Source organism: Ursus maritimus, assembly GCF_017311325.1.
Source record: "Ursus maritimus isolate PB19 chromosome X unlocalized genomic scaffold, ASM1731132v1 scaffold_X1, whole genome shotgun sequence".
Taxonomy (NCBI): domain Eukaryota; kingdom Metazoa; phylum Chordata; class Mammalia; order Carnivora; family Ursidae; genus Ursus; species Ursus maritimus.
Genome location: NW_024423319.1, coordinates 108,868,030 through 108,880,313, shown reverse-complemented (window position 1 = coordinate 108,880,313; position 12,284 = coordinate 108,868,030). Strand labels below are relative to the sequence as shown.

The 12,284-nt window shown below is 37.2% G+C and overlaps 1 protein-coding gene across 6 annotated transcripts in view; it reads right to left on the bottom strand.

Annotated features, from left to right (window-relative positions):
* The window catches only part of RPS6KA3 (ribosomal protein S6 kinase A3), a 110,771-nt gene that overhangs the window by 12,669 nt on the left and 85,818 nt on the right, over nucleotides 1-12,284 (bottom strand). For all 6 annotated transcript variants that reach the window (XM_040633573.1, XM_040633566.1, XM_040633569.1 and 3 more), the window contains 5 exons: nucleotides 11,903-12,027; nucleotides 9,545-9,670; nucleotides 6,808-6,897; nucleotides 4,683-4,841; nucleotides 2,972-3,133 (listed from right to left, as the gene is read on the bottom strand). In XM_040633573.1, the coding sequence (XP_040489507.1) occupies nucleotides 2,972-3,133; nucleotides 4,683-4,841; nucleotides 6,808-6,897; nucleotides 9,545-9,670; nucleotides 11,903-12,027 (662 nt within the window). The remainder of the gene's footprint in view (nucleotides 1-2,971; nucleotides 3,134-4,682; nucleotides 4,842-6,807; nucleotides 6,898-9,544; nucleotides 9,671-11,902; nucleotides 12,028-12,284) is intronic.

The window sequence follows — 12,284 nt, the reverse complement described above, 5'->3', positions numbered from 1 at the left end:
ATTTTGGTATTTGAATTAGCATTTACTGAGTGCTGCCATGGCATATAGAGGACTATAAAATAAGCTGAAGGTAAGTTTCTTCTTCTTCCCCCTGGTTCCCTCTAAGTTTCTTATTTAAATAAATTTATATTCATTTTGTATGAGGCTGCAGAAGTGGTTACATAAAACAGTACTTTGAGGAACACATATAAAAGTACAGATGATATAATGGAAAATTATACTTTTACTTATATAAAATACGATTCACTTGAGCATTTAGTAATCACCAACTATTATCGGGCACAAACAGTGATAAATATAAAACACTCTTGTTTCCTTAAGAAAATTAGAATATGGCAGGGGAAATAAACATATATATAGTTAATAATTCAACAGGGTAAGTATTATAACAAAATTATGCCTAAAGTGCTATAGGTATGATGATGAGGAAACAATTCAATTATTTTTTGTTTTTAAAGATTTATATATTTTAGAGAGTGAGAGCAAGAGTAAGAGGCGGGGAGGGGCAGAGGGAGCAGGAGAAAGAATCTTGAGCAGACTCCCCACTGAGCATGGAGCCCGATGTGGGGACTCAATCCTATGACCTTGAGATAATGACCTGAGCTGAAGTCAACAGTTGGATGCTTAACCGACTGAGCCACCCAGGCACCCCGAAACAATTCATTCTTGATATAGGGAGGGAAGACAGGCTATGGGGCAGCCTGCTTGTACTGGGCCTATAAGTAAGAATTGAGGAGGCAAAGGGAGGAGGTGGAAGAGAGCAGAGGACACTCAAAGGGCAGAGGCAAGAGACCAGAGCATGCTTAAGGACACGCAAGGATTTAGTGTGGTCAGATGTCCAGGTAGGGGGACACTAGAGAGAACGAAAAAGGGCTTTTATAAATATCTTGTTAAGGATTTAAAATATTTTTCCTGTAGGCAATATGTGGTCACTGAAGCATAAATAGGGAAATATAAATAAGTACATGCGCATACCAAAAGGATAACTCAAGGTATAGAGGAAATGCTGACAAGAAGACAGACTGGAAACAAGGCCATTTGATAGGAGGCAATTTGTAGCAAACTAAGTGAAAGGCTATGAGGAATGACACTAAGGCAGAACATGGAGAGAAAAAGATGTAATGATAAAATAGGAAGGACTTAGTAGAGATGGGATGTATAGGATAAGGGAAAAGGGAAAAAGGGTCTAAAATACTCAGGAATCAGAATGGAAAGAGTCTGGTGACTGACCGGACGTAGAAAAATGATGGAGAAGGGGGATTTCAGGAGGACTTCCAAGTTTTAACTTGGACGACTAAGTGGTGAATCTGAGACAAAGAGTTAAAAGGTCAAGTCTCAGGAGAGTTTAATCATGGACGGTTTCCTGAAGAAGATGAATTTAGAGGCTTTGACGCAAAAAAGGTTTTGAAACAAAAAACATTAGGCTTTGAAGCAAAAACATTCCAACATGCCAAGGCAAAACGGCTACATGGCGATTTCCAGAAGCAGAATGCTTGTCTGAAGCAGGAAACATTTCATGAGGAAAAATGAGATGGCTAGATGAAGTGACCATGCTTGGACACCAATATGTGTCAGAAGCTGTGGCTACGTGGACAAACAAGCAAAAAGTCTGTCCCTCATTAGTTCTAGTAACACCAGGAGAACAGGTGCAAGTAGTTTATTTAAAAGTATTACTTTATATCTCAAAAGTAACAAAATTACAAAAAGTTTAGAAAATAGAGGGGGGAAATTCAGCTCTATAAACCAATTGTCCTAAGTTACCAACTATTACCGGTTTTTTGTGAAATATCTAATGGTAAAAGCATAGACTTTGCAACCATATTGCCTGGGCTTAAATCTCAATCTGACCTCAAATTACATAACCTCTCACTGCACCTGGTTCCCTGTAAAGCTTGAAAAAAGGTCTTACTTCACATAGTTATAGTGAGAAAAAAAATATTACATGTAAATTCTATTTGTGAGGATGAAATCAGCTAAAACATGTGACTGGCACGTAAGCCCTATATTAGGGTTAACTCTAATTTTTTATTACGTAGTTCACAGTTACTTTTTTTTTAACACAGTGATAATAAAAAGGCAAGAAATCTTGAGGGCAAGGCAGTGGATTTTAGATTTGCTACAGTGGGGAACCAAAATTTCTTAGGAAAAGAAGCAACTTGATCAAAGCAGTGCTTGAAGACTTCAATAACTCTGTAGCTCTTCTGTGGAATGATCACAGAACGAGAGAGCGAGCAGGGTGCAGCTAGGCTATGGGAGTCATTTTGGCCGTGGTGAGGGAAGCAGGGGCTAGGACAGCAGTTCTGTGAAAGGAAGAACTTAGAACTGGTCTTAGGGGATAACAGAGGTGGTACCTAGTTACGTAGCTAAAGACAAGAAGAGACCATGATGCTTTAGCCTCAGAAATACAGGCAGATGGTGACAAAGCCAGGAAATTAGAAGGATATGAGGAAAGGATGAGAATAAGCTAGTTTCCATTTAATTCCATGTGCTCACAAGCATAAAAGTGTCAGTGATAGTAGACCGCTACAGATGTGTGATTATGTAGAAAGACAGAGGCAGAGCAAGAAAAGGATTATAGTGGACTAAGTAGTAGGGGGCTGAGGACAGGATGAATTACCAACAGAAGAAAAAGAGCTGACATTTTAATTAGTTGTTTGGTAAGCCTTCAATGAAACAACTACTAACTATTCTGTATTAAACACAACAAATGAGTTTTTAAATATACTGAAATACTGGAAGCAAACAATTTTTTTTTTAAAGATTTTATTTATTTATTTGACAGAGATAGAGACAGCCAGCGAGAGAGGGAACACAAGTAGGGGGAGTGGGAGAGGAAGAAACAGGCTCACAGCGGAGGAGCCTGATGTGGGGCTCGATCCTGTAACGCCGGGATCACGCCCTGAGCCGAAGGCAGACGCTTTAACCGCTGTGCCACCCAGGTGCCCCTGGAAGCAAACAATTTCACAATTACCTCTGGTGCAACAAAATTTGCAGTGTAACAAGGAGTCATGAGAAGACCGTTTTCTGCTCTTAGCTGTTTGGCAAAGCCAAAATCACAAATTCGAATAGATTCTGGATTGCCAGATTCATCCACATAAAGAATGTTGCTAGGTTTCAAGTCTCTGTGAACCACCTAATTGAAATACAAATCAAAGAGGTACATTAACAATACATTTCCATTATGGAAAACTCTTTATTCACAAACTGTCAAGCATGGTACTTAACAAGACGATGAGTGCTGACCTTTAAATTACCTCATTTTAAAATGCTGATAATGTAAGTATAACTCTCTAACACAGAACTGGGGCAAGGAGAGGAGGAAGAAAAAACAGTATGTACGTCCCTCCTCTTTGTCCAATTGAGTAAGTGGGTTAAGGCAAAATGCAAATAGCAATAATATCTGTCTCTAGGTTATTCATTCATTCAACAAATATTTACTGAATGCCTATCATGTGCCAGGGTATTATATAAGGAGCTGTAGATCCTATGCTGAACAAGACCCGTAAGATCCTTGCCTTTCCACACTAGGAGCTTACACAGTAGTGGGGAAGGCAGAGAAGAAGCAGGTGAGAGATGGGTCTCTACAGGAGGTACCATCTGATCCAAGACTTGAAGAACAGAATGAACAAGCCAGAACAGTCGGGGACGGTCATTCTAAGTAGAGGGAACAGCATGTATGATGGGTGTATACAATAAACATGTGCCCACAGGCTCAACGGAACAGCCATGGGGTTTAGCAGTAAAAAGGGAAAATAAAATCCATACTTCAAGTATTGCCTATTTGATATCCAAGTGACAATGTCACACATACAAAAAGATATCGTTTCCTTCAGAGTTCTGTATTATTTTCCCCCTTTAGTTACCTACTTGAATATTTCTCTTTCATAAGCCTTCTGACATTCCTTATTAGACTAATATGTTTCATCTACCACCAAATTCTGAGTCTAGATTCTAATCAATCACCTCAGTTTTAGTTCCTAACATTGAGAACATTACTTCTCCAGACCATATGAATAACTAATTACTCCTGAGGCAATGGGAAAAGAACAGAGAAGACTCAGATGACCGCAAAGTCATCAGTTCTTCAGTGAATACAGAGTCCCACTAATTTTGAGCTAGTGTATTAGGCGAATCTCGACCAGCTAGAAGTCAAGAAGCTCTAGGATAAAATTAATACATTCCACTTGGTAGCTTCTAGGAGCAAAGACAAACAAAATGAGAATAATGTACTGAAAATAAACTCCTGAAGAAGTAAGCTCTTAATTTCCTTTTATAACTGAATACAATCCATGATTCTTTTTGGTTTTGCTTCTAAACTTGCAATGGATCCAGTTCTCAAGAGTACAGAGTGGCCTAGCAAAAATGGCGATAGGTCTTCCAGGTCAGAAGACCTCATTTGCTTTTTCATGGGAAGCATAAGAATTTAATATAAACAAGTCAGGATCTCAAAGCATCACTTTAAGCTCACTGGGAGAAGTTTATGTAGAGGAAGAAGAGCAGAATAAGCTAATAACAGTTATTTTCCATTAACACATAAAGTAACTTCTACTTTTTAAATTTATTTCAAACATTAAGAAAAGGTAAATAAAGAAGAAAAGGTATGTGTGTGTATGTATATGTGTGTGTGTGTTTGTGTATGCGTGTGTGTGTGTGTGTGAGTATAAAATGTTAAAAAGACTTACCCCTTGTGCATGAAGATATTCAACAGTTTTGGTTATAGTAAACAGGACAGCACTGGCCTCTCTTTCAGAGAAAAATTTCTGTCTAAGAATTTTATCCAGCAATTCACCCCCTTTCATAAGTTCTGTCACTACATACACATATTTTCCATCATCATATACCTGTAAAATTCAACATCAAAGTGTAAAAAATTATTTGAAGTTTTACATGTGCTCAGAACAAAGTTTAGCATATTCAAAAGAAATTAAAACTCATTTTATAGTCAAGGAAAATTTTACTTATCACAACCAATAGAGGGTATAAAATCTGCAAACCATTTTATACATATAAGAATATTAAAATACAAATTGATTAGAATGAACGTCAGCAAAATAAACTGTAATTTCCTTCTATGAAACATAAGTCATGGCAATCAAAGTTTAACTATGGGAAGCGTATATCAAGAGGCACTGGACTTTTGCTCTCAGTGTTTGTTTCTCTTGATCTTTCTATCTACCGGTGACAGCAGAGACTGGTATAAAGACACATGCCTATAATCTTCCTGGAACTTCTACAATTGCAGAACAGTATTTACAAACACAGTACAATAAATTATTCTGGTTTTGGATTAAACTGAAAGACAAGTTTTGGCAAGAATTAAGTAGGAAGATTAAGCAGCAAAAAGAAATTCCATCTAACCACATAGAAGCATACCAGTTTACTCCTAACGTAGAAATAGAAAGCTCATTGTAATTTTGGATTTCTATTCCAGGCACTCCCGAACTGAAATAACCCCTTTATTAAACTTCAGCCTCTTTTATTCCCCCTCACCACAGGGTTAGTGCACACTTTTATTTAGTTCCATAGGAGGTATCGTGTGCTGAGGCCCCCAAAATGGAGAAAACAAGGTACCCGTCCTCAACGTTTTTATTCTAGTAGAGAAAAACAGACATAGAAACAAGAATTAAAAAAAAACGTTGGAGATGCTGCAATAAAAGTAGGGAAAATTTTAGAGACTTCGGAATATGAAATGAAAGAAGGAGGAAAGATGTGGAAAACAGTGATAGCTTAGGGAGCTTAGAAGGCAAGGATGAGAGAAAGTATTTTCTATACCTCCTTTTTGATTTACTTGGTTGGATTCTTGGAGGTTATATCAAAGAGTCACTTAAGTTACACAGTTTCACATTTAAGGGACTAAGCTAACATTCTCCTTCTAACAAGCAGCGGCGATGAATTAATCTGAGGAAATTGGGAGTTTTGGTTACAAAGAAGGGAGAATGAACTTTGGAATTCATGAAATCTCAGAGATGAAAGGCGAAAGGTACCTTAGAAGTCCTCTGGCTTAGCTGGCCACAGGACACATCAGGTCTACAACCCAGATACAGCCTTTGAGCCTATGTGAGCACCATCAGCAAGAGAAGATTTAATGCTGTCTGGGGAGTTCACACCCTTTACCAACAGCTCTGTTATGATAAAAACCACAGGTAGCAAGGAGAGGATACCTTACTTGTCTGGGGGTGTGGTAATGTGGTAATGTGGTAAAGCAGGACAGGCTTCCTGGAGGAAGTAATGTTTTAGCGAAGTTTTAGATGCACGGTAGTTAGCCAGGCAAAGAAGGGAAGTGATGGTATTGAGGATTGAAAGATAGAACAGGATGAGAAAAGGAGGGGAGTTTAAAGTGTGCACATAGTGGAGCATGGGATGGGAGAGGAAGTGTGATAACCACTGCAGACAGAGGAAGGCAAGGACTGGAGGTGAGGGGGGTTATGAACTGTAGGCACGGGAGTAATGTGGCTATGTACAAGTGTTTGCTCTCTCTGGCAGTACTGTGGAAGACAGTTTGGGGAGTCCATGGAGCATAAGACTAGTCAGTCCCTAATACTAATTAATACACAAATGTTTTAATAAAGATATTAAAAGCAATAATGTCAGCAACACTTTTCCTCTTAAAGCAAAAGTATAAAAATTAACTATATAAACAGGTTTTTCTTTATAACTGAAATTATGCTATATATGTTGTCCTTCAGTCAATTTTTTTAAAACTCACTCTTATTCAGTTCTTTGTTTACCACATGATGTTTGAAAACATTCCAAATATGAGCTGGACAACTGATTCAAATGATCGGAGTTCAAGAATCTACTACTTACATCCTTTAGAGTAATGATGTTTGGATGCTGTCCATAACGAAGAAGAATTTCAATTTCTTCTGTTGGGTCTCTCTTGCTTTTATCAATAATCTAAAAGGCAAATATTTATCACAAAATCTCACGAACTATTAAGGTCACAAACCTTAAGTATTTACACCTATAGACTTTAGGTATTATCTTATATAAATACTGGACATATGAGCCATTTATCAATCAGTTTTTATTCAAGTACCTGGCCAAACTGTCTAATCTAAATTTGAAAGCCAGTCTAAGTTTAGGACTTTCTAAACACTCAAAAACCTCAAGAAAAGGTACCAAGAATGTCTTAAAACCTTGGAAACTCAGTCAACTTCTAACCCCTATCAATACAGATAATTAAGAACAAGATGTATCTATAATACCACCACTAGCATCTCTTTATTGAATTAACTTCACTTCCTTTAATAAAATGCTTCAATGGAATAACCCATTAGTTGTAAGCTACTTATAAAAAATTAATTAACAGCTAAGTAGAACAAGCTTATTTTTGAAGCTAGGCAGAAAGCTAAGCAGAAACCCACACCTAGAATTTTACTTGGCTAGTGTTAAGTTTAATTATTATAATAAAGCTCTTTAAAATACTAATGTAGCTTTCCAACCCTTTTATGTCAGCTGCTTCTTAAAAATACACCTCCTAATGTTTTAATCTGTTAAAGTAAATTATATTTTTAAAAAGACAAGTTCGGCTTTCATTTTGTCCAGAGGGTAGTCTGAAACAAATTTTGTGACCTTCATATTTTCAATTTTAAAAAAGCTTAGTAATTAATGTATGCAATAAATATTCAAATGCTCCAGCAGTCAGGGAAAGAGCTCACAATTCACAGTATGAGCCAAATCTGCTCTCTGAAATGGATTTAGTTGTAAAACAGTTCTGTATGTGGAGAACAGGGAATACAAACATTAGGTGTACACTGTAATCAAATGCAAATGACAGTATGGAATTAGGCAAATTAATGATTAAAAGGAAAGGTATATGGAATAGACATCCTAATTCAGGGGAGATGATCCGGGACTAGTCTTTTGAAAACTAGAACACACTGGGAGGTGTTATTCCCAGCAACATTCTCTTTGATCTGCTAATCTGAGCAGAGCTTACATCACATTCATAGTTTCTGTAGATCTTATGTTTGTAGTAATCTCAGTAGAATGAAGTTGTGCTGGGATTGGTTTTATGAATCTAATTTAAGTCACAAGAATCCACAAATAGCTTGAAGATATTCTCAAGGTTTTGGTATACTGCTCCTGGTTTCTGCAATTCAAAGGGGGCCTCAGGGCATTTCTGCTTTTTTCTGATGTGTTTACGGAAGCAAGACACATCCTTAAACTGCCCATTATGTACATTACTCACCTTCTCTCCTTTCATGTAAGCAATCTCAAAATTCCTATGTACCCCAGATTTCACTATGAGCAATGAGTAGGAGAAGAGCAAATTAACATGCATTCCTATGGTTCATCCTACATCTGATAGAAAGGTGGACACTGATGATTTTTAAAACAATTACATCCAAGTTTAGAATAGTAATTACAATTTTTTATGTATGTATATGTCTTCCCAGATATTTGCTATGCCTATGTAAAACACATTTATTTTTATTTTTACACAGTGAAATCTTATTAGATCTAGATGACAGATGGATGGATGTATGGAAATAATAACAATTAATGCCACTCTCCTACTAACTAAACATGAGTTCCCCACACTTATAGACCAGTTCTAAGGTCCAAAATAAGTTGAAAGTTTTAGATATTAAATTGCTTGTATTGGGAGAGCAGTGACTACCATCCCAAGAAATGAAAATGCAGAGACTTGAATATAGTATTTTTTCACTTACAACTACAGGTTTGTAACTCAAACTTTATCATAGAGCCATGTGATTTGGTTTTTGGCTTAGAAAATTCTTCTTTTTTCTTTATATAACCCCTTTATTTTTTTGTTATGTTCTGTTAGTCACCATACAGTACTTCATTAGTTTTTGATGTAGTGTTCCATGATTCATTATTTGCATATAACACCCAGTGCTCATTGCAATATGTGCCCTCCTTAATACCCATCTTACTGTCTTGACACCTGATGAAATTAAAACAGGTAATGATAATAAATTTTATAACAGTAACGGTTCACTTTTATTGGTTCACAGATCCTATTATATGTAAAGGACAGTATGAACATTTTTGCCAGAAAAATGTAAACACATAAAATTTGGCATACAATCTTGAGGAATTCCCTGACACTTACTTAGACCACAAAATGGGGGACTTTTTAGAGTAAAGGATGTTACTAAAAATCGGGTCAGGTGTAAACTGTACTATTGCCTTGAGCAAACTGGAGGTATGCTACCTTGCCTTTAGTTTACAGGTGAATCCGTGGTTCCAGATTAAGATCCCTGAGGGTTGTTAGGCAGATATTTAAATTTACCTTACCTTTTGAAAACAAAAAAAGGGCACATTTACCAAAGATGAAGTGTTTAATTTTAACTGGTACTGACATGTGTGAATAATAAATGTTAAGAGTTGCATTTTATATTTTAATTTAATTTATCTTAAGTTTAAAAGGTTCCATGCTGGGTACGGAGCCCAACGTGGGGTTTGAACTCATGACCCTGAGTTCAAGACCTGAGCTGAGATCAGGAGTCAGATGCTCAACTGACTGAGCCACCCAGGCGCCCCAGAGTTGCATTTTAAATCTAAAAATATTTACCTTCACTGCAAACTCCATGTTTGTAGCTTTATGTATGCATCTCTTGCAAACAGAGTAGGAGCCAACTCCAATATCTTCTTTTACTTCATATCCATCAGTAAACTGAATACTGTTTCTGTGCAACTGCTACAGACACAATTACAAATTGACAAAGAGTTTTGTAATGACTATAGTATAACTCATAATAGGAGAATATGTTACCCATTATGCATTGTTGATGTTAATAAATATAAATGAATATAAGCAAAAATAAAAATGAATCTTTACAGCATTTATTCTTCCACAACTGTGTATTTTAGAAGTGTCTACCATAAAATGTACAGCAAGAAATAGGCTTTTTAAAAAGATTATGTTAAAAAGAAAAAATTGAATACGGACAACAGAAAATGCAGAGTTACTTGATAAGGGGTTGAAAGCCTTGCCTGTGACTGAGCCCTATTCCACTCTCCAGCTGGCGCTAGGTCTTTGAAGTACTTTTGCAAATAGGGAGAAGTCTGAAGTCTCTGGTATAGAAGAAAAGATTTAGGAGGATCCAGACTTAGAACATCTGGGTTCTTGTCTCCGATGCCCCTCCGGTAGACCTGAACATGTGTTTTCTCAGAGGGTAATGGTGAAGATTAAATAAAAATAACATATTTGAAGGTGATACCTATTATCATCACTGTGGACTATCAGTAGCCATGCCCTCCATTTCCATCCTCAAGTCAAAGTTTCCATACAACTTCTGCTAGAGAAGCTGTTAATGGGTTAAGTACTAATAACACGTGGTAGGATGATGGCTGGCAAATTAGTAGTTCCATAAGCAGGCTGAGGGAAGTTGTGCTGTCCTTGGCTATACTAAAAGGAGACCCCCTACCCAATGCCTATGAATTGTGTATAGGTTAAAATTTGAATTCTGTAGAATATATGTTTGTGATTTCTATGTTAGATACAGAAGTAGAACTTAAAAACTTGCCATATATCACACGCTTGCCATAGTAAAAGGAACAGACTACTTCAACCATGAACTTTATTTAAAAACCAGTGTTTAAATTGGTTTTCTAGAAAGCGGAAAGCAAGATGACTAACTCACGAAAAAAACTTTAGAGCAAAAGCAACTTCATCATCAAGCAAATTCAAGCACTAATTAGTGCCCTAAAAACCATCAGTGCTTCAAAAGATATACTGGAAGATGAATTAAATTTATCTTTCCATGATACTAGGATGGGAAGAAATAGATCTAATGGTTTGTACTACTTGTGTTCCTCTAATAACATTTACTAGTCCAGTCTCCTGTTATAAACACAAAGACATCTGGAAATCTGCTTCTGTGGTTTTTACCTTGTGCTCCAACTCTGATACACAGATTGGATAACGAGGTGGGGGACACCCTAAGATAGTACCTATAACCATTTCTTTTTTTAGTAATGGGGGCTCCAAAAGAACGAGGACACAAACTTGGAAAATGTAAGACTGAAGTACAATTTTATTTCTCATTTCTACGGCAGAAGTTGGCAAACTATAGAACCTGAGGGCCAAATCTGTTTCACTACTGGTTTTTATAAATAAAGTTTTATTGGCACACAACCATGCTCATTTATTTAGCTATAGTCCATGGCTGCTTTTGTGCTCCAATGGCAGAGTTGAGTAGTTGTAACAGAGATCATATAGCCTACAAAGCCTCAAATATTTATTAACTGTCCCCTTACAGAACAAGTCTACTGAGCCCTGTTCCAAGCTATCAGGGAACCAGGAGACCCCAGTTCATCATAGTTGACCTGACAGAGGCAGAAGATGAAACAAATCGACCTGATAAACATTATGAGGCATAGGAGAGGGTGGAGACAAGATGGTGATATGTATCTCGACTCTCTCAGAATTCCCTTTTTTTTAAAAGATTTTATTTATCTGAGAGAGCGCGAAGAGCTAGGGAGAGCACGAGCCCCTCCCCTTTCAAGTCAGATAGGTATCCAGGATTCTGGTGCATGCAGTCTTTTTAAAAAAAGATTTATTATTTATTTGAGAGAGAGAGAGAGAGAGAGGGAGCGTGCATGCTGGGGCAGGTGGGGGGCAGAGGGAGAGGCAGAGCAATAATCTCAAGATGACTCCATACACAGTGCACAGCCTGCCACTGGCCCCATCCCATGACCCTGAGATCATGACCTGAGCTGAAATCAAGAGCTGGACACTTAACCAACTGAGCCACCCAGGCGCCCTATCTCTTTAAAGGCTTATGAAAGAAATTTCTAAGAGTAACGTCAATGATATAAAATATATTTTAAGCTGCCCACTTAAAATCAGCAGATAAATCTAATTATTCACACAGTGAACTATATCTTTCAACATTTCAAATTTTAAATTACTTATACATTCACTCACCTGCACAATTGAATGCACACCAACTGTCTGCATAGCTTGGCTTTCATCATCTGAGGTGATAGCAACAAAACTAAACCCCCGAAAAAGCTGATGTGCGTTAGCACTAGGTGGAATGCCAGGTGAATCTGAAAACAATAATACATTACTAAGAAGGTAATACTCTGAAAGGTAATTAAGGGAAGAACTGTTGACAGTATGACCTTTCTCACTTATTCTGGAATTCCACTTTTTAGGCATCCAAGGCTTCCAGGATAACTCAGTGAAACACTCTATCATCTCTGTCCTGATAGCTTATTGGCATCACAACTCTAACATCCTCGTTCATCTGAGACCAGAAAATAGCTAATTCATTGGAGAATATAATAAATCAATGAATTACTAG